Source organism: Furipterus horrens, unplaced genomic scaffold (genome assembly GCF_987537825.1).
Source record: "Furipterus horrens unplaced genomic scaffold, mFurHor1.1.pri manual_scaffold_2, whole genome shotgun sequence".
Lineage (NCBI taxonomy): Eukaryota > Metazoa > Chordata > Mammalia > Chiroptera > Furipteridae > Furipterus > Furipterus horrens.
This window is the reverse complement of record NW_028327172.1, coordinates 111,390,003-111,413,190: the sequence shown is the minus strand read 5'-3', so window position 1 is coordinate 111,413,190 and position 23,188 is coordinate 111,390,003. Positions and strand designations below refer to the sequence as shown.

Genomic DNA, 23,188 nt, shown 5'->3' with positions numbered 1-23,188 from the left:
GAACACAATCGCATATGCCAACATTTATGCCTGTTCTCACGTCTAAGTCTATCATGAAACAAAAGCATTTAAGCCTACCACTGATTTCACCTAAGTTGTCCAAGATCAGGACCACTGAAAAACAGACACAAATCACTACTAGGACACTGAGTTCACACAGAAATAGTCTAAAGCATATTGATAATCTATAAAGTGATTTCCCAAAGTAAAATGAAAACACATAAACCTCTATACCTGTCTACAGACTTAACAAAAGGTGCCATTTTCGATATTCTAATTGAGTTGCTCTACATGGTTCAATTCTTTAACATGTTGATTTTCAAGGAAGTTCCTTTAAATACCAAGTAAAAAACATCATATGTTTGCCCTTTTAAAAGGGTTATCACCAAAACAATAGATTGTAAAATCTGGACGGTCTTTGATTTGAATGTCAGAGTAGAAAGGCATATATCTTTAGCATCTTATAAAAGATACACCAAACTATCAGATGAAAGCTCTAAAACAAAGAATACACTGATTACAAGATTGAAGAGGAATTTCTAATAAATCATTCTAAAATGAGTGAGAATAAAAGAACATTTCAGGTTTTAGCCAAAAGAAAAGATAAATGAAAAATGTAAAAAAGAAGAAACTCATGCCGTCAGTACTGGGCAAGACAAAGTGTTAAACCTGAGAGGTACTTTTAATGATGGAATTTATATCTAAAATAAAAATATAACTGACATATATCTCAACTACATACTAATAATAAAGTACATAAGCACTACAGAATATATAAGACAAAAAGTTAACAGAGACAAAATATGAGGCTTTAACTCTCTCCTCTAAGCTCTTAATAGAGGAGATAACAAAAATAATTAACATACAGAACAATTGTTCATATATTTTAAATTGGGACCCACTGTAAGAGATACATTATAGATTATGACCCTAAACACACAAATTGTTAGACACATATAACTGAAACTAAAATTTCAGACCTATACTGTAAGAGATACATTTTGTTAATTTTCTATTCATTGTACTCCATTAATAATTATTTATACGTATTCAGTGAGGATCCAAGAAATTGACTTTATGATATGTTTGTGATCCACAGCGAACAAAATAATGTAAATAGTAAAACTCATCTATTAGTTGGCACATCATTATATCTATACTTGGATTATATTATCTCTTTTTTTCAAGCACTCTTAGAGCTTTTTACAGAAATTGCATATTAGGCCACAAAGACAATCTCAGTAAGTTCGCCAAAGAAGAAATAGTATAGACCACATCCTCTGGTCACAAAACAGTGATATCAGAAGTAAATATTAACAAAAACATTAAAGCAAAACTTCAGGCACTTGGAAATTAAAGAAAGAAAAACCACAGAAACCACTTATATGAAATTTCAGGTTAAAAAGGAAGAAGAAAAAAGGAAACCATATCAAAACAATGCATTACATACAGACCATAAAACAACAAAAATTAAAATAATGTGGTAGACTAATGTAAGATTAAAGAAACAGGTTAATGGCTCATAAGATGTAAATGAGAATTTAGACTCTAATGATGACATTTCAAATATAAGAGAAAATATCTGTCAATAAATAGATCTGAAACAATTGACTAGTAAATGGCAAGTAATCAGTGGAGAAAACTTTATCACCCTTTCTTTAGTCCTTATAACAAAATAAATTCCAAATGAGATTTAAGGTTAAAAAAGTCAACACTTGCCATGGCTGGTGTGGCTCAGTGGATTAAGCACTGGCCTGCGAACCGAAAGTTCACTGGTTCGATTCCCAATCAGGGCATATGCCTGGGTTGCAGGCCAAGTCCCCAGTCGGGGGTGTGTGAGAGACAACTGAAAAAAGAAAAGTCAACACAAAGCCCAACTCATAATCATTAATTAGCTATCAAAAAAAAAAAAAAACCCAACAGAAAATAACAAGTGTTGACAAGTATGTGGAGAATGTGGAGAAACTGGAACCCTGTGCACTGTTGGTGGGAATGTAAAATGGTATAGCTGCTATGGAAAATCTATGGTGTTTTCTTATATGATCTAGTTATTTCATTTCTGGGAATATACCGCTTATAACTGAAAGGAGGGTCTCAAAGATGGGATTTATACACTGAATTCATGGCAGCATTAGTTATAAGAGCCAAAAGGTGAAAGCAACCCAAGTAGCCATCCATAAATGAATGGATAAACAAAATTAGTGTATATATACAATGGAGTATTTTTCAGCCTTAAAAAGAGAGAGGTTCTGATATGCTACAACATGGATGAAACTTTAAGATATTATGCAAAGTGAAATAAGCCATTCACAAAAAGACAGATCCTGTATAATTCCACTTTTATGATGTGGGGGTAGGGGTAGGAGGTAACTGTTTAATGAGTATAGAGTTTCAGTTCTGTAAGATGAAGAATTCTGAACACTGATTGTACAATAATGTGAGTGTACTTAACACTCCTTAACTTGTACACTTAGGATGGTAAATTTCATGTTATATATATTTTACTGTAATTAGAAATAAAAGTTAACACAGTTGTGCTAAAAGAAAATATGGATGAAATATTTATGTGGTAATAGAGATGCCTGTCTAGACATTCAGGACCTAAAATTGAAAGCCTTAAAAGAAAAGATAAACAAACTGACCACACAAAAATGTAAAATTTCACTAACAAGAAACAGGGACTTAGAAGAATAAGGTTAAAAACTTACAAATCATTAATGATACATACACACACACACACAAAATAAAACGAAAACAAAAAAAAAAAAAAAAGTAACAGAAAAATTCCAAATGGCTAATGCACTGAAAACATACTTAACCTAACAATAAAGACTAAAAATAAAGCAACTTAATTGCCTACTGGCCTTTAAGGATTAAAAACGTTCACAGTATTTTGGTCTAGTATTCAAAATCAGACATCTGAAAATCAAGTTGTATTCTGGTGCGAACTGGTAAAACTTTTGTATAGGATGATTTGGCAATTACTAAAATATTACTTTTATTCCCTCTATTCTGACAATTCCGATTCCAGGATTTTCCCAAAGATTCTACACATGGAAAAAGACTGGAGTAAAAGGATGGTCACTACAGCATTTTTTGGTAGCAAAGAACTGAAGACAAAAACCAAACATTCAATGTCCATTAATGGGGATCTATTTTATGAACTGACATGAAAAGTGTAAATGTTCTCTTCATTACACAATGTTGTATCATTTAATCTTTCATAAGATTTTATTTTGAAGAAAACAATAAACATGTAAAGTAAAAAGGTACAGAAGGAAAACACAAACAAAAATGTACATTTTAAATGTACTTAAGACTTTTATTTAAGTATGAATACTTCCACTTTTCCATTAAAACAATTCAGCGTTAATTCTTTTACCAAGCACTGATTTTCAACTAACACTAGCAGACATTAAGAAGCAAGAGTGACTATCCAAAAATATAATGATTCACATTTCGGACACACACATCTGAAGAATCATGAGTATTCCCCAATGGTTATAGATTCATGAAGCTAATTGAGATATTCTGCGCCATCATTCAAAAGATCATATCCATTTCACTGTTTGCAGGGACTTCAGAAAACATCTAAGCAAAAGTAGTGAAGTCCAAAACTGCTGTTATGCCCAAGATTATATAATCTGTATGTGGCAGAGCACTACTCTCTGGAAATCTTTTTGATAACTGATAGGATTTTTAAATTTTCTCTCATTTATTAACAACTGTTACTTACAACAGGACAATCACACTGAAATGGCAACCACTTTCAAAGACATTTATGTCACCAAGAAATTTATCAAGCATATATTAAAACTTTCTTTCACTCCCTTCCCCAGCCCAGGTAATATGTCAACAATCCTGAAACATCTTTTCTTGACATTGCTTCCTGGTCAAACTGTTTTCTTTCCTTTTTTAAAGAGTAGTCATTTACTAACCTTTCTATTGAAACAAAGGTTAACAATAATTTTTAATTTCCAAGAGTGGTCCCTGATCAGTCCCTATCCAACCCGACTTCTCTACAACATTTGATATTGTTCACTACACACCAAACTAAACTCTCCTTTCTTTAGCTTTCAGAATACTACCATTCTATACTAGTCATCCTTTATATCTGTCATTGGTTTACTTTCTTCTGATTATCATTAAACATTGATGCTTCTTACTATATACCTTGCTTAGGACATTTATCTTAACTACCACAACAATGATTCCAAAGTTGATTTCTCAACTCTGATATACAACCCTCTATTAGACCTCATTACTGAGTAAGCGGTAACTCAAACTCAACATGTTTTAGTATCATCCTCCTAAATGTACTGCCTCATTCAGTTGAAAATTTCAATCACTATCTCTCTAAGCAAGGAAGAGTTATCTTTAAATTTTGCCAAATACCATAAAACACACGTCATATAAAACTTCCCTAAACTGCCCTGTCACCCCTACTGCCATATCCCAAAATTTAGGCTTCTAATGCAATGGTTTAATTAATTGTCTTATCATATTGAAATGCTATATAGTTTGTCCCAATTAAAGTCTGTTCTTCCTTGCACAACGTAAAGGCCCCTAAAAATACAGTTTATATTTCTATTTCAAGCTTCATCTATATTGCCCTAAACCTCCTCTACCATAGATAACCTCCCCCTCCCCACAAACATAGCACAGACTCTTTTAAGGCAACATACATTTTCATCCCTCGTTCACCGAATAAACAATGATTCAAAGTCATCTGTCTGTGACATTTCCTGATCTCCCAGGAAAAATAAATGATCATTTGTAATTGAACTGTGATCCTACATTGCTTGATATCTTCCCTGTGAGTTCACACTGTATTATTTTAGCTATATATATTTGCATGTTCTTTCCCCCTGGTGTTCCTTGAGGATCACAGTCTAATTAACAGAGACAAATACATAATGTAATGTTAGGTGGTGATAAATACATATAGCAGAGTAAAACTGGGGCTGAAGGGGAGTTGTTACTTCAGAGAGAGTGATCAAAGGAAGGCCTTAGAAAAACAGTAATATTTCACTAAGCCCTAATGAAATGAAAAAGCTAAGAGTCATATGCAAATATCAGCAAGGCTTTGGAAGCAGAAGGAAAGACTGGACTGTGCTTGACATTTTTAAGAAACAATGGCTGTGTCACAGTAACTTAAGGAGAGTGGTAAGGAAAAAAATCAACTCAAATTAGATAAATAACAGAATTAGCTAAAAAAGTGATTACAGGTAATTTTTTTAAATTTGCACCCTATAATCTGATTTAGACCCTAACACACTCTACTGTAAATAAGCAAATATAGAGCAGCATCTCACAATGGCAGAATATGAAGTTACCATACTATGATAAAGGTAAATATTCACAACTCACTGATAATTCTCCAATCTTATACCTAGTCCTGCTCTTAAACCTAACTTTCGTATCTTGTCCTCTCCACAGCTCAAGGCCCATACACTTAATCCAGCATCTGCATGCCCCATACTAAAGTTGTCTTTGGTCTACTCCAAAATGTTAGTTTAGGACAAGACACTGATTCTTCTTGAATTTTTAAAGGCATGCCCAATGGCTTATGGTGTGCACTTCATAACTATTCTGATGTACAAAACTACCATTTTTTTCAATTATCTAAACTAAAATTTTTATCATTCATTTTTATTTCATTCCTACCAGCAATCAGGTTTTAAAACCTTGCCCTAGCCAGTGTGGCTCAGTTGGCTGGAGAATGTCCCATAACTGAAAATTTGAGTTGTGGGTTCAATCCCTAGTCTAGGTGCTTACAATCATGGGTCTGGGAGCATGGAGAAAGTAACCAACTGAAGTTTTTCTTACTTCTCTCTTTCTAAAAAGCAATGAAGGGACATCCTCTCGTGAGGAGGGAAAAAGCAAACAAACTTTGCCCTTTCTTGCTTTGAAAACTCTCACATTTCTTTCTTCTCAATTTCTACCATCAGCAAATTTGGATTATAAAAGCTTCTGAAATGATTTCTCTCTTTAAATCCGACCCTCTAAAAATATATAGTACTCATAAATGCTAGACTAACTTTTTATTAAACAACTTCCTTTCGTCATTTTACCCTTCTACCTGAAAAGTCTTTAATGGATCCCACGTACCTATAATGTAAAGGAAAAGCTTAGCCTTAGTTTTCAAGATTCTTCAAAATTCACAGTACCATTTATAGTAATCTCTTCCTAAAGGAAAGCTCTCTATTCCTAACCAGATAAATTCTCACCATTCCCAGAACAAAATTAATTTTTGTATTTTCCAATGTCATCAAGACTAACCATGTAATTCCTATGGGTAATCTCAGTTTCTAAAAGGATCTATGTACCCAGAAAAAGTCCTAATAAAAAGGAGGGAAGTCTCCTTAGACGGAAAAAAACGTAAAGCAGAAAAGCATCTTCTGATTAGAAAAGGCAATTAATACTACATTACTAATATTGATAAATGACTATAACATTCCATTGAGCTCCAGTTTACAAAGTGCTTTTATTTTACATACCAAAAAAATGTTAAGTGACTTGTCAAATGTTCCATTTTACTAAAATGATGAACAGAGGCTTCTAAGGATTCCAAATCCCATGTCTACGACCCTCTCTATCCTAACTACCTAAGAAACAGATTAACATATTTACTGTTAAAAATTGTGAAGTATGCCCTGGCTGGTATGGCTCAGTGGATTGAGCACTGGCCTGCAAACCAAAGGTTACTGGTTCACTTCCTGGTCAGTGAACATGCCTAGGTTGCGGGCTAGGTCCCTAGTTGGAGGCGTGCAAGAGGTAACTTATCAATGTTTCTATCTCACATGATGTTTCTCTCTCTTTCTCCCTCTCTTCCCCTCTAAAAATAAAGAAAATCTAAAAAAAAAGGTAAAATACCTGGATGTTTAACTATAGCATCTAATGCAGATCAAATTATCTATTGAAAGAATAAATACAGACAGGGACAGCCCTCCTGTGCTTAAAATCCTTCAGTGCTCCCCCACAGAATTCAGACAAGTTCAAAACTCTTTAGAAAAAACCTTTCAAAATCTGACTCCTAATTACTACTTAATTCAACCAACCAAATCATTTACCATGTTCCTTTTACACCAAGGTATTTAAAAATGTCATTCCAATGACAACTTGGAGGGATACTGCCATCACTGTTAGGTTTAAATAGAGAAGTAGCAAACAAAATAGAGATACCTAGGGTTAAAACATACATATTGCTAATCCTGTCAGGGCCACATTAATTTTAAAGCTGTTTGTGAAAGACTGTTTTACATTAAAAAGGGTATTACTAGAATAAACATTAAAATAAAACGTATCCCTTTCACCTTCAAGAATTAAGACTACTTAAATGAGTTCTAGTTCTACCTACTTCCTAACAACTTAACCTCCCTGGGTCTCATTTCTGAAAAATTGTGAATATCTCATAGGATTATTATGTCAATTAAATGAGAGAATGAGAGGCACTAAGCAGTATGTCTAAATATAGTTAGAATTCAAATATATTCCAATTTTTAATTGTTGAAGAACATAAATTAAAATGAAAATGCTTATTTTAGGCTTCCTCTCAAATCCTATATTCCCTGATAACCTGCTAGAGATTAAAAATGGTTTATTCACCATGAAGAATACCAGTTACTCTTCTGCACTCTGGGGATCTCCAGGGAGTCAAGTATTGGCAAAAACTGAATGTGATCTGATCTCCTTTTGTTCATAAAGGTGGTCTTTGGGCCCCCTGAATAAAGTCTAGCGCACAGATGATCAATATTTTTTGAAGAAATACTAGAATCAGTGTAAACGTATGGCCAAATAACTAGGTGATTCATAGGACTGACCTAAAGATGACTTAAATTCTGATTTCCACTGCTATCACTGGGCCATATTCCAAGAACTCATATGAAAGGTAAGTAGATATGGATAGATGCTTAGTTGGAGGTACGTGGGGCATGGTAGAAGACAATGCATTACACATATATGATATCAAGAATAAAAATTAAAATCGCTTCTGCCTTTCATCTTTAAAATATCTCTTGATGCAATATCAATATGCAACATATAACTCACCTGTTTTTTCAGTTATATCTGAATCAGGGGTGCCTGCCCTGCTAACCTCCCCTTCAGCATTCTCCTCTTCAGCACTAAGAGAAATTGGTGAAGAAGGGCCAGGCTGCGAGGGTTGAGGGGTTGCTTCAGGAACTTCCTCAATCTTACTCCTTTTTTCAAAGCGAAAACGGTCCAAGTTGAAAAGATTCATACTGCTAGAAACCAACACCCTGTGGGATTGGGAGTTTTAAAAGAACTATCTGCAGGGAGAAAATACATAGAGAAAAAAAGAACATGAAAACAATATAAAATAGAAAGCCGCAGCAGTTCATTTCCAAGGCAATTAAGAGACCGCACAAATGTGCCAATGGGTCAGGATGACAATTATGGCTGCGCTTCATTGTTAGGCCACAACGATCACAAGGTGGTCAGAGGTATCTTTTTTAAATCGTTCTATTGCTCTTTTGACTCCCCTTCGTTCCCCAGCCCCCAATCCCCTCCCTTCTCAAACCACAAGCTGACCCTCGTGCAACCTCTTCTTACCCCAGCGCGCGCAGGCACGTTTCCCACTCTAACCCCCCGGCGAGCCACGAGCCCGCCCACAGCGAGAGGCTCCCTGCACTACGGCGCTCCCAGCCTGGAGAAAGAACGTGCCAGGGCCCGCTCCTCCACACTGCGTGACACAAAGGGGCCAAAGCAGGGGAGCGGCGGAGGCCGTGCAGACGGGCACCCGCCCGGAAGTTGACGCGGCGCGATCCCAGCTGAGAGGAAGCTGATAGGATCAAGAAAACAGGGAAGGCTCAGAGGTGGAGAGCGTGCCGAGGCATCTCTTTTAATGCTCAGTCGCTCACTCTCCTCCTTACTTCCTTCGGTACTTACAGTCTAGCAGTCTTAGGGCGATATAACAAAGATTGAAAAGACAAAAATAATTCCTGGCGTGGCACGACGGGAGCCTGGCCGGGACCTTCTACAACAGCACGGAGAAATTCAGCAAGCGCCTAGTGATGACGTAACACGCAGCCTAGGCTTTTTTCCCCTTCCCTAGCGACGCCGGAGCGGAAAATGGCTAGGCGCGCTGTTGTCATGGTAACTCGTATCCTCTCTGCCTGGAAAGAGGGTTTATGGCCTGTTTCTCTGGGTTTGCTGGGGAGGTGTTAAATAGAACAATAATAGCACAGTGACTATAAGTAGCATAACAATAGTATATAATGGTTCATATTCTATGTTCCATGCTTTAGGCAACTATAGATAGCATAATTAACAATATTGTGTTAAATGTATGTGTAAAATCTGAACCCTTACAGGTTGCCTATTTTTAACCAAATAAGGAACGTGAGGCATGCAGATATTAAGTAATTAGTAAGGAATGAAAACACAGGTATCTTCAGCTTCAAAGCATATAAACTGCCTCCTCACAGTTTCCAGGCTTTTCTTACAATAGAATATGATGGTCCCCCTATCTTGGTGGAAATATATCATCTTAAGAATATTTGCTCCCATTCTAACAAACTAAGCAGTGTGAAGAGGAGAACCAATGAAAAGGTATTGGTCTGGTAAAGACAGGATAAAGTATACAAAACAAAATGGCTTCACTCATGTCAACCAGGCTGGTTGCCGGTCATCTATGACACTTTGGTTCAAAAAGAAAACTACCTAAGTCACACCATACATATCTGACAAGGAGACATGGCTAGGATATTTGTACACATGACCAGAACAGCCATGTTTGCAGAGCAGGACCACCCATAGACAGGCTCCTGGGATAATTCCCCAACTGCCATCAGGGGTACCAAGACAATTATCAAGAGACCCAGAGGTGTGAAGTACATCACCCTCAAGTGTATAACTGAGACAGGCTTGAGACTACTGCTGAGACTGCTGAGCTCCACACACTAGAGTGCAGCATGCTCCATGTCACACTGCTCTCCCTTGGCGATGGCCACTGAGGCTCTATTCTGCTGGATCAAGACCATACCCTCTTTGACCTGTGAGACTGGTTCTTCCTTGCAAGACAATGATGGCCCCCTTGCCCACTGTGCTGTCTCCCAGACCTGTTTGCTGGGACTCTGGGACTTAGATTTGTTGTCCCCCCATTGATTGCTATGTATGTGTGTTACAGCCCTCCTAGGTTGTTAGAGTGTGACTAGAATATTAATGTATGTTGATGATCTACTTTGAGTGAACCTGTATTCAATAAAAGCTGAATGAATAGCATAGTTACGTTATGTGACTACTCTATTCATTGATGCCAGTTGCTCTGTGAGCAGCTAGCCGAGCAGTTGCTTGGCTGATTTATAGGAAAAACTATATGACAAAACATATGCTGTAAACTAACAGGCAGTTTTCTGGGTTGTAATTTGATCCTCTGGTTAAAAAGAAATTACTACAAGTCATTAATCTCCAAATACATTGATCATTGTAAACTTAAATTGGCATTCTGTTTTATAAATCAGTGTTTTGAATTGTAACACAAGCTTGTTGATTTATCAAATTTGAGCACAAATAAAAGAACTGTCTGAACCCATAAAATTCAGAATCAGAGGCTGAAAATTTTTAATTTCCATGATACCTATCTTTACTATCCCATTAAATGCACTAGCTTTATGCATGCATGTTAAATGATGTGTTCAAAGGATAGATCAGCTTATAAGTAGTAAATTATTTTTGGTAATGAAAAGTGTTTTCTTTAAGATCTCTCTTATCAACTTAAAAATATACAAGACAATATTATTAATTATAGTAACCATGCTGGACATGGAAATTTTTAAAAAATTGCTATATATTCAGACAGATCTAACTTTGAACATGATTCCATTAGGTAAATGACTTTGGGCAGATTCTATACAACTTCTCTAAGTCTTAGTTTCCTCATTTTTTACATGTGGTTGATGATGACTCTTAGGGCAATTTTCTGTAACAATCCAGACCTGTTTGATATTTCTGTACAAGTGGAGCAAGAGTGAAAATGGAGACCCACATACCATAAGTGTAAATATTTAACATTGTAAATAGAGCTAATAAAATTTAAAAATAAAATATGTTCTATTGTCCTATTTTGAAAATGACCGAGAAAAACCTGGTTTATGTCAGACAAAATGTGGGTGAATCAAGGAGAACTGGTTGGCCTATGTATCCTGCCTTCCCTGTTACTTCCACTGTAATACCATTAGACATCCAGCTCAAATCTCAGATATCCAAATCTGACTCCATCTAGGGTTGCCATATTTGTAAAAAGAAAGCTTTGTTAAATATAAATGTTTGTTGAATATGAATTTTAGATGAACTAGAAATACTTTTCAGTACAAGTATGTCCCATGCAATATTTGAAACTTATACTGAAAAATTATTTGTAGCCCAGTTCTAAGGATGGGGTGGTTTTGCACTGTTCGTTGACCTGGGAAAATTGGAATGATCCATGATTGGGATTTTGCTTGGTGATGAGGCAAAAGGTAAGAAAGTGTAAAGCAAAGCACCACACACTGCCATAAAAATTATCAGACTAAATGGCTTACACAACAGAAATCTATTTTCTCACAACTCTGAGACTAGAAGTGTAATAGCAAGGTATTGTCAGAATTTGTTTTTTCTGAGAACCATGAGGGAAAGTTCTGTTCCAAGACTCTCTGGCTTACAGATGTCTGTCTTCTTCTTGCATCCTTATATAGTCTTCCTTCTGTACTTGCCTGTGTTCACACTTACTCTTCTTAAAAGAACACCAATCTTATTGGGTTAGGGCCCACCCTAATGACACATTTATAACTTAATTACATCTGTAAAGGCCCTGTCTTCAAGTACAGTCACACTTTGAGGTATGAACATATGAATTTTGGGTGGGACACCATTCTGCCTTTAACAGGGGACAAGAGAATAAAGGAATTCTCTGTATGCACCCTGAAATCTCCTAGAATGATATCTCTCATTAGTCTACAAGTGAAAGAGCTCACTGAAATCAAGGCAGAATCAATTAAAAGAGACTATGAATTAAAAGTATCTGAAGAATCTTTTTTTAATTTATAGAAATTTTTTAAAATGTCTTCCAAGCTTTTTATTTTCAGAATAAAACAACTCTACAGCCTACAAAAAACATTAAAAATCTTTCAAAAGTTATAATTAAACTAAATGCCAGAAGGTAATGATGCAACAGCTAGATATGGAGGAAAGGTATCATGACTTTATCTTTCTAGATCAAATATATGTTATTCTAGCCCAGCACAGGTAGCAGCCATCTCACATTGCTCTACAATTCAGGCAGGGTGGCTCCAGGCAAAACACAGGTGGGGGATGACCTTGACCTACGCCACCTGGGAAACCCTAGAGCCTGTGCACCCAGTAGAAAGCTACAGACCACATTGGAACACCACCACCCTGCCCCTGCACAACTGATGCTTTATGGAGTGCAGAGGTTGGTGGTCAGTGGTCACAGCCAATCCTTGCAACTGACTGGCCTGGGTAAATCCCTCCCATCAATTTGCCAACAGCAACCAAGTCTCAACTACAAGAGGAGGGTGTATTCAGCCTACATGAAGGCCACACCTTGAGTACCCAGCTTGGGTGACTGTGTCACTGGACCCTACAGGACATCTACTACATTAGGTCATGCTACCAAGACAGGAGTCACAGCAGATCTACTTGATATGTTGAAACAAACACAGGGAGGCTGTCAAGTGAAGAGAGAAAGAAACATGGCCCAAATGAAAGAACAGATCAAAACTCCAAAAAAGAGCTAAACAAAATGGGGATAAGCAATCCAGCATATGCAAAGTTCAAAACACTGGTTATAAAGATACTAAAGGAACTTAGTGAATATTTCAACAGCATAAAAGAGATCCAGTCAGATCTAGGAAGCACAGAGAGTCCCATACAAGATGGGCACAAAGAGGCCCACTCCAAGACACACTATAATTAAAATGCCAGAGGTTAAAGATAAAGAGAGAAGCTCAAAAGCAGCAAGAGAAAAGGAGTTAGTTACCTAAAGGGGAGTTCCAATAAGACTGTCAGCTGATTTCTCAAAAGAAACTTTGCAGACTAGAAGGGAGTGGCAAGAAATATTCAAAGTCATGAAAAGCAGGAACCTACAGCCAAGATTGCTCTACCCAGAAAAGATATCATTTAGAATCAAAGGGCAGATAAAGAGCTTCCCAGACAAGAAAAAAACTAAAGGACTTCATCATCACCAAACCATTATTAAATGAAATGTTAAAGGAACTTATTTAGGAAAAAGAAGATAAAAAACTATGAACAATAAAATGGCAAAAATACAAATCTATCAACAATTGAATCTAAAAAACAAAATTATCAAACAAAAAGAACAGAGAGAGTCATGGATACAGGGAGCATTTGATGGTTGCCAGATAGGAGGGTGGTGTAGGGTAATGGATGAAGAGGTGAGGGGATTAAGAAGTACAAACAGGTAGCTACAGTATAGTCATAGGGATGTAAGGTACAGAATAGGAGATGGAGTAGCCAAAGAACTTATGCACATGACCCATGGACATGAACAATGGTGAGGGGATAGCCTGAGGGAGTGAAGGATGCTGGGTGGAGTGGGGCAAAGGGGGAACAATTGGGACAACTGTAATAGCATAATCCATAGAATAGAATGAAAACAAATATATGTTATTTATTCATGGAAGAAAAAAATCAATTTTATAATTTTAATTTCTGGAAAATACATTTTCCTTATCATGTTTCCAAAGTCACAAATCCATATAACATGGTAAAAAATGAAGATTTCAAGAATAGAGAATTCATGTTGTAAAGGTACTCTGTTGAGACTAAACACACTTAGGACTTAATAATTATAATATGGTGTATTAGGTTTTTGTGTCATAGCAAACAACTTAAAACCTTCAGTTTTATAAAACAATAATCTTGATTGGCTTGTGAGGTTCAGTTTCAGTCTCCAGTGCCTTTCTGCACATGGTCAATAAATATTTGTGAAGTGAATGATTATAATAATCACTAGATAAAATGCCTAAGCATACAGATAATCACAAAAAAGTTAAAATAAGCTGAATATTTTCAGAATGATACATGCCATGGAAGAACAATATAAAACAGTTTAAAAATTTCAGAAGTAAAACAAAAAAAAAATCTTAGAAATGAAAATGAATCTAGATAAACATAACAGATAATTGCCTTAAGAGAAATAGAGTGAAAAGAGAAAGAAACTAAAATTTTTTTTAAAAGATAGAGAGGTAAATAGATTTCAGGAGAAAGTAATGATAAGTAAAAAAGGTCCAACATAATTACAATAGGAATCACTACAGAATTAAACTGCAAGGGCATGGAAGTGAAAACTAAAAACTAATTCAAAAATCATTTCATAAAAATTATAAAGACTTGAAACTATATTTTAAAAGAGAATACTGTTTACCTAAGCATATCAACAAAGACATATTCTAGAAGAACTTAGACTTTAAAGAAAAAAATTTAAAGTTCCTTGAACACACAGAAAAAATCAAGTAAGTGACCTATAAGGGGGGAAAGAAACTATACTATCATCACAGTTTTAACAGCAAGTCTTTATGCCAGAAGAAAATGGAATATTGTATTTGGGGAAAATATTATAGTATCTAATGATTATATAATCTGTCAATTCAAACCTGTTAAAATAAAGAGAGAAGGGTAAAAACATACATTTTTAAAGTTAAACATATTTTTTAACTTTTCAGTAATTGTATTGGAGTAAGTGTATTAGTACAGCCAATCCTCAGTTCCTGGACATTTTGGTTTATGAAAAATTTGGTTCTTGACCAAGTTATTCATGGAAAAAAATGTCTCAGTTGTCTAGCAAAACTTTGAAGCTAGATTCTCTACCCAACAACCCTTTTATGTCAATACCTGTATGATCAGTCATGTGTTTCCCAGGCAACCAACAAGGGAGTTTTGGTCTTTCAACAAATTGCTTCTCAAACAGTTTTCTGGAATGAATTATGTTTGAGAACCAAGGTTCCACTGTATTGTTATCCTGAGACTGTTGTGAGTATATTCTTGGATAAAATGAGAGACATGTTCCCCACTAATTCAGCGGTCCTGAAGCTGGTCTTATAAGATTACCAGGTGTTCTGAAATCACAAGAAAAACCATAATAGAGCAGGAAGGTGGAAGCCTTTAATATTCTGTATTCATCATTTCTACTCTCTAGGAAAGAAAGCCTTTAGGAAGGATCCAAAATGGCGGAGGAGTAAGTGGAAGCTACACTCACCTCCTCTCAGGACCAGTCTGGATTTACAACTTAATCGTGGAGATATCATCTGGAATAACCAACCGAACACTAGCTGGAGAGAAGTTTTATAACCACAGAGAGACAGAAAAGGCTGCTACATCACAACATGACCGGTAGGGAGTGAGGAGATGCAAAAGGGCTGGCTGGGCTCCCACAGGTGGCAGCTGAAGGGACTGAGAAATAGCTCAGCAGCCAGAGGTTCCCCCTGAGAAGGGCAGGGTATAAATCCCCAGCTGGACTTCCCAGCCTACAGCAACAGAGCGGAAAGTAAAATAGTATCCAGCTGAGAAAAGCAAAAAGCCACAGGGTTTCTTGCTAGCTGGAGAGAAGCAGCTGGAGAAAAAAAGCTCATAAGCGGATCACATACAAAAATATTTTGGCCCCCACTTACCCTGGGCTCAAGCAGAGGGAAGACAGAGAGGACCAGAGACGCCTGGGGAGAGTTTGGTGCGGTGGCTTTGAAGGAGAACTGGGGGAGCAGCCAACTGGGTCCCAGTGCTGACTCATCCCCAGTACTGCAGGCAGACCACTCCCCTCCGAGTGGCAGCATCAGCCTGAGGGGAAGCAAAAGCCCTGCCTACAGGAATTAAGCTGCCACACCCACGGTCCTTAAGCCTGACGGCTAATCATAGATTGAATAGATTAACAAGAAGCCAGACAAAGGCAATAGATCCCTGAAAGTCTCCAACAGGCTGCCTATGGCCAGACTGGTACAGGGTCTGATGCCACCAGGGGCAGATCCAGGAAGTGCAGATCAATCTAAGAAGTAGCAACAAACAATAAGAGTCATAAAAATGGGGAGACAGAGAAACAACCCCGCATTGAAAGGAAAGGAAGAATCCCCAGAAAGAGTGCTAAATGAAATAGAGGGGAGCAAACTATCAGATATGGAATTCAAAACATGGATTATGGGGAAGATCAATGAGCTCACAGAGCTCAAGGAAAACTACAAAGAACTCCAGGGAAACTACAAGGAACTTACTGAGAATTATTCTTGGATAAAGCAAATGAATAACTCTTATTATTTCCTGTTTCTTTGAGAACCAAGATTATCAAGTAGAAGAAGAAGACGTAGATGTGACACAGAATGGTTAGAGTGTAAATCCTAGATTGAAGAGTGGTCCTTTATTTGTATTGGAAATATCAGTAGAAACTTGTGAAGGTTCATACCCACACACTTCATGCACAGGCACACACTATACACATACACATATAACATGTATGTGCTTTTCGTATCTGAGTCCACTGAAAAGACCTAGGAACTGGCAAGGCAAGATATTTCTCTATCTCCAACATTGTGGTCTTGACATAACATTTACTACTAAAGGAAACTAAAACTTCTTGGGAAAAGAACAGACTATAGTCTGGGACAGGAAATGTTCGTGATGAGCCTAGAATATCTTTGTACCAAAAAGAAGAAAGTTATCAAAGACCACTAATGTCATTTCAAAAGATCTAAGAGTCAACTTGAAAAGGCTTCCACTACTGACCAAAGATGGGACAGTATGAACTTCAATAAGATTTAAAATTACAATATTTTGAAAGCCACCAAATACATAAGCTCTTTATGGTATTTTTTTCTTTTAAAAACAGGCTGTCTTGCCCTGGCTGGTGTGGCTCAGTGGATTGAGTGCCAGTCTGTGAACCAAACAGCCACTGATTTGATTCCCAGTCAGGGCACATGGCTGGGTTGCAGGCCAGGTCCCCAGCCCGGGGGAGGCGGGCAGGTGCAAGAGGCAACCACACATCGATGTTTCTCTCCCTCTGTTTCTCCCTACCTTCCCTTCTCTCTAAAACTAAATACATAAATCCTAAGGGGGAAAAAAAAAACAACTCGTTATCTTTGGAGAATGAAAGGAAGATAATTCATTATCATGAAAACTGGTAAGTAAAGGAAAAGAACCAAGCTTTAATTCTACCTTTACTCTGTGAAGGGTTCTCCTAAGTAATCAAACAGCAAGTGAAGGAAAATGTCTTTATAAAAAAGCATTTCAACAACTAGTATATAAGAAAGAAATGATAAATTTTGAATCACACAGAAAGCCTGGCCCAAATACCTGAACGACAAAATCATGAGATTTAATAAAATGGCTATTGTTTTTAACAGTTCTGTTTTTTTTAGATTCTAGTACTGTTCATTGTTTTTTTACTTATTTATTTATTATATATTTTCCATTACCATTTAACCCTCTTATGCCCCTCTCCTCCCTTCAAACACCACACTGTTGTCCATGTCCATGAGTCTTTTTCCTTTTTGTTCAATCCTTTCACCTCCTCCCCACAAGCTGTCATCCTGAGTCTGTGAGTCTGTGAGTCTATGAGTCTGTCTGTTTTGCTTGTTAGTTCAGGTTGTTCATTATATTCCCCATAGAGTGAAACCACATGATATTTATCTTTCTCTGACTGGCTTATTTCACTTAGTATAATGTTCTTCAGGTCTCTCCATGTGGTTGTAAAAGGTAAAAAAAAAATTTCCTTTTTTATGGCTGAGTAGTATTCCATTGTGTAAATGCTGCATAATTGTTTTATCCACTCATCTACTGATGAACACTTGTGCTGCTTCCATATCTTGGTGATTGAAATAATGCTGCATGAACATAGTGGTGCTTATGTTCTTTCAAATTAGTGTTTGGGGTTCCTTTGGATATGTTTCCAGATGTGGGATCACTGGGTCAAAGGCAGATCATTTAAAATTTTTCTTTCTCCACATCCTTGACAGTATTTGTTGTTTGTTGATTTATTGGTGATAGCCATTCTGATAGGTGTGAGCTGATATCTCATCGTGGTTTTAATTTACATTTCTCTGATGATTAGTGATGTTGAGCTTCTTTTCATGTGTCTATTGGCATGTCCTCTTTAGAAAAGTGTCTATTCAGGTCCTTTGCCCATTTTTTAAATGGAGTTTTTGGTTTTTTTTTTTAGTGTTGGGTTTTTTAAGTTCTTTATAAATTTTGGATATTAACTCCTTATAAGATGTATTGTTGAATATGTTGTCCCATTCTCTGAGATGTCTTTTTGTTTTCTTGAGTTTTCCTTTGTTTTGCAAAAACGTTTTAGTTTGATGTAGTCCCATTTGCTTATTTTTTCTTTTGTTTCCCTTATCTGGGAGATATATCAGATAAAATGTTGCTACAAGTAATGTCTGAGATTTTACTGCCTATATTTTCTTCTAGGATTTTCATGGTTTCAGGTCTAATATTTAAGTCTTTGTTCCATTAATAAAATAAGTATTATTTTATTTTTTATATATTTTTAAGTATACTTTATTGATTATGTTGTTACAGTAGATCCATTTTTCCCCCTTTGTTCCCCTCTGCCCAGTACCCTCCTTCCCTCCAGCAATCTCATCCCCCTTAGTTCATGTCCATGGGTCGTGCACATAAGTTCTTTGGCTTCACCCTTTCCTATATTATTCTTAATTTCCCTCTGTCTATTTTGTACCAGCCGATTATGTTTCTTAATTACTACACCATTTCCCCATTAATCCCCCTTCTCCTCCCAGCTGATAACCCTCCAAATGGTCTCCATACCTATGATTCTGTTCCTATTCTGGTTTGCTTACTTGGATTTTGTTTTTATTTTTTATCTTCAGTTGTTGATAGTTGTGAGTTTGTTGTCATTTTAGTGTTCATAGTTTTGATCTTTTTCTTAAATAAGCCCCTTTAACATTTTATATAATAATGGCTTGGTGGTGATGAACTTAGCTTTACCTTGTCGGGAAGCAATTCATCTGCTCTTCCATTCTAAATGATAGCTTTGCTGGATAGAGTAATTGGTTGTAGGTCCTTGCTTTATATCACCTTGAATACTGCTTGCCAGTCCCTTCTTGCCTGCAAAGTTTCTTTTGAGAAATCAGCTGATAGTCTTATAGGCACCCTTTGTTGGTAACTGCCCACTTTTCTCTTGCTTCTTTTAAGATTCCCCCTTTACCTTGAACCTTTGGCATTTTAATTATGATGTGTCTTGATATGGTCCTGTTTGGGTCTAGCTTGTTTGGGACTGTTTGTGCTTTCTAGACTTGTATGTATATTTCCTTCGCAAAATTTGGGAAGTTTTCCTCTATTATTTTTTCACATAAGTATTCAATTTCGTGCTCTTCCTCTTATCCTTCTGGCGCCCCTTATGATTCAGATGTTGGCACATTTAAAGTTGCCCTAGAGGTTCCTAAGCCTCTCCTCATTTTTTTCAATTCTTGTTTCCTCATTCTGTACTGGTTAACTGTTTATTTCTTCCTTATTATCCAAATCATTGATTTGAACCCCAGTTTCCTTCCCTTCAGCATTGGTTTTGTGTGGATTTTCCTTCATTTCACTTAGCATAGCCTTCACTTCTTCCCTTATGCATTTGACATACTCATGCATATCTGTCAAGCCTGTGAGCATCTTTATCACCAGTGTTTTGAATTTTGTGTCTGTTGGGTTGACTTTCTCCTTGTTGCTTAGTTCTCCCACTGGAACCTTGATTTGTTCCCTCTTTTGGGCCATACTTCTCTGTCTCCTAATCTTGACAGGCTCCTGTGTTTGTTTGCCTGTGTGTCTTAGGTAGAGCTGTCACAGCTGTTACATTGTAAGGGGTGGGGGCTTAGGTATTTGTCAGTACAGGGTGACCCATTTCACCACGTTGTGGCGCTGTATGGGGGGAGGGATCTGAGAGGGAACAACGTCGCTTGCTCAGCACTCACCCCTTTTCCAGGCACTGCTCCCACTTTCGTATGGGACCGGCGCCTCTCTAGCTGTTGCCCTGGCCATCATTCCCAGAGTGGGTGGATCTGCAGATGTTCTAGGTCCATGGAGGCTTTTTAAACAAGAAGACTCTGCTGAGAGACTGGCAGTTTCTTCCTCCATCCCAACCCCCAATGGTTTACACAGTCAGAAGCAATGAGGCTTTATTTTCCCCTGCGCTGGGACCATGAGTTGTGGGGTCTGGTCGGGTGCTGGGTGCACTCCCAGGTGTCTCTCCTTTTTAAGAGACATGACTGGGCTTTCCGCCCATCTGCTGCTGCCACTACTGCTGCCACCACCACCACATTACATCCTCTCTGCCCTGGCTCTCCCCCTCCTGCCTGTCTGGATGAGTATTTCTTTTTTATATCTTTGTTTGTTGGACTTCCATGCAGCTCAATTTTCTGAAACTTCTGGTTGTCTCTAGTTTTGAGGTAGTTGTATTCCTTCTTAGTTGTGGGGGGGAGACGCAGTGTGTCTGGCTAGGCCTCCATCTTGTTTCTTATTTTTTCATTTAAAATACCATGACTGAGCAAATGTCTTGAAATTTTAGGTTCATTTCCTATTCACCTCAAATTTGGAGCAGCTCAGTCCAAACACCATCATTTAATAGACTTTATTTATGTGTCTCCATACTTCTCTCTGCTTTTTTTTTTGTCAATAATTGTTTCCCACAATAATTTCGAATCCCTCTTTCTCAGTCATATAAATGAAATTAAAGGCACCTCTTCTTTAGCAATGTGCTTAATCACAGAAAATATATACTTCATCACAGAAAAGCATTATACTTTCTAATTTTTGTGATGTTTTCATGTGATTCCACAGGCAGTTAAGAGAAAAAGATGAAGTTTCACAAATATAGACTGAAATAGAACATTTTTAAAAAATGATGAAATTTCACAGATCTATACCATGAAATGTTACTTTGTGAATAGGACTACTCAAATATGGTAACTAAGACTTCAGAAATAAATTATTACTTGAAGGATCCCTATGGGGATGGAATTTACCTTTTAACTTAAAGCGAATGTTTATGTAGGGCTGCTGTAATGGTTAATTTTATGTGTCAACTTGAGTGGGCTAAGGAATGCCCAGATACTGGGGAAACACTATTCTAGGTGTGTCCACAAGGTTGTTTCTGAAAGATATTAACATTTGAATTGGCAGGCTAAGTAAAGAAGATTGTCCTCACTTATTTGGGTGGGCTTCTGTCCATCTTTTAAAGGCCTGAATAGAGCAAAAAATAGTATAAGACTTGATATATTAAAAACATAAACCACACCTGATTGGTAATGTAAACGTGTAAACTAATCTTACCTCCCACAAACAAATATGAAATGGAAAATACATGATACTAGATCATAAAACTAAATAGATCTTTCTTCATTGGTAACAAGAAACTAAGCCAAATGTTACCAGTTTGTAAGCAAATACTTCTTTTCCCAGAGTAATCATTCTTAATTTGGGGAGATAGAGGTGATAGTCATGAACCTTTTTTGAGAATCTGATTTTTAAGAAGCTATGGAATACATTTCAGAAAATTGCATATGCACACAACAGACTGTACATGATTTCATGGGGTTCATGGAACCCTTAGTATTCCATGGACTTCACATTAAGAAATCCTGACATAGAGGTCTTCAGTCTTTATAACTCATGGAATCCCAGGTGATTACATCTCTGTATGTGCCTTTTAAAACTTAAAACCTCTACTAACTGCCATTACTAGGTTTGGAGAATAAAAAATATTGAGTATTTTTACCATTTTGATAATTGCCTGCTATATTTAGCTAACTACCATATTGCATTTCTGGGAAATGTATGATTTAAATTCTAAATACAGTATATAATTTTTGATTTTTCAGTAACTCCCCATTAAAGATCATACTTTATGTTGTAGACACATAAAGTATCTACTTGTTTCTTTTTTATCATATTTCCCCCCTTCTTTACTACTTATATATGTCTTTTAAAAAGTTGAATTTATTGGGATGACATTGGTTAATAAAGTTATATAGGTTTCAGGTGTGTAATTTTATAATACATCAACTGTATGTTTTATTGTGTGTTTACCACCTCAAGTTAAGTTTCCTTCCATCACTATTTATCTCCCTTTATTCTCATCTACCTCCCTACCCCCTTTCCCTCTGGTAACCACCCTACTGTTGTTATCTGTGTGTTTGAGTTTTTTTCCTTTTTTGCTCAATCCCTTCACCTTTTCCCCCAAGCCCTGCAACCTCCTCTCTCCTCTAACAGCTGTTACTCTGTTCTCTGTATTTATGTCTGTATCTATTTTGTTTGTTTGTTTTGTTCTTTAGATTCCACATATAAGTGAAAGCATATGATACTTCTCTTTAACTTACTGACTTAGTTCACTTAGTGTAAGACTGTCTAGGTCCATCCATACCGTTGCAAAGGGTAAGATTTCCTTCTATTTTTACAGCTAAGTATTATTCCATTGTGTAAATGTACCACAGCCTTTTTATCCACTCATCTACAGATGGGCACTTGGGCTGCTTCCAAATCTTGCCTATTATAATAATGCTGCAATGAACATAGGGGTGCATTACTTATGTATGCCTTAAAATTGTCATGGTACTCTCAATTAAAAATTTGAGTTCACACACACAAGACTTTACATTTTTCTCCTAATGTTCTTGCTGCTCAGTTTCCTCATGACACTTTGTTGTTGTCTTCCCACAATATCAGGATGGTACTTTGATGCGCTGAATATTCAACTCACACATCCAGGTTCAAATGTTACCAGATCTGTACTTGTGTCATCTCATTTTTGTCATTGTAATCCTTACCTTGAAATTATTTTATGTGTCTGCCATTTTGCAAATGTATTTTTCACAATATAGTTAATGCAAAGTGGATCATTATAATCAATCTTCTAAATATATATGCTTGTTTTTGAATTGGCCTTTAAAATAAAGATTTCAACCAAATAAGTTATTTCCTTCAGACATTTCAAATCCCACAAACATTAAACGTAACTCAAAATTATTTGTGTTACTGGACAGGGACTAGCCTGGACCAGATTGTCTCAGGCCAGCCTGTAGTGTGTGGGTTCTGGACTTCATGTAGGAAGAATTTCACAACAGAAGTCCAGGTGACTTTGAGAGTATTTTTATTAAGCCTGGGGACAGGGAAACAAAGGACAGACTTAGGGTAGAAGAAGTAACAGGAGAGAGTATGGGCTGTG

The 23,188-nt window shown here is 36.9% G+C and overlaps 1 protein-coding gene across 4 annotated transcripts in view; it reads right to left on the bottom strand.

Moving 5' to 3' along the window:
* SMARCAD1 (SNF2 related chromatin remodeling ATPase with DExD box 1) overlaps positions 1-9,013 on the bottom strand; it is an 88,818-nt gene extending 79,805 nt beyond the window's left edge. For 3 of the 4 annotated variants that reach the window (XM_090266302.1, XM_090266304.1, XM_090266305.1), the window contains exons 1-2: positions 8,575-8,728; positions 8,053-8,291 (exon numbers count right to left, since the gene is read on the bottom strand). In XM_090266302.1, the coding sequence (XP_090122428.1) occupies positions 8,053-8,242 (190 nt within the window). In that variant the 5' untranslated portion in view covers positions 8,243-8,291; positions 8,575-8,728. Of the gene's footprint in view, positions 1-8,052; positions 8,292-8,574; positions 8,729-8,910 lie in introns of those variants that run through there. The other variant, XM_090266303.1, reaches the window with a different exon arrangement.
* Positions 9,014-23,188: the final 14,175 nt, after the last annotated feature.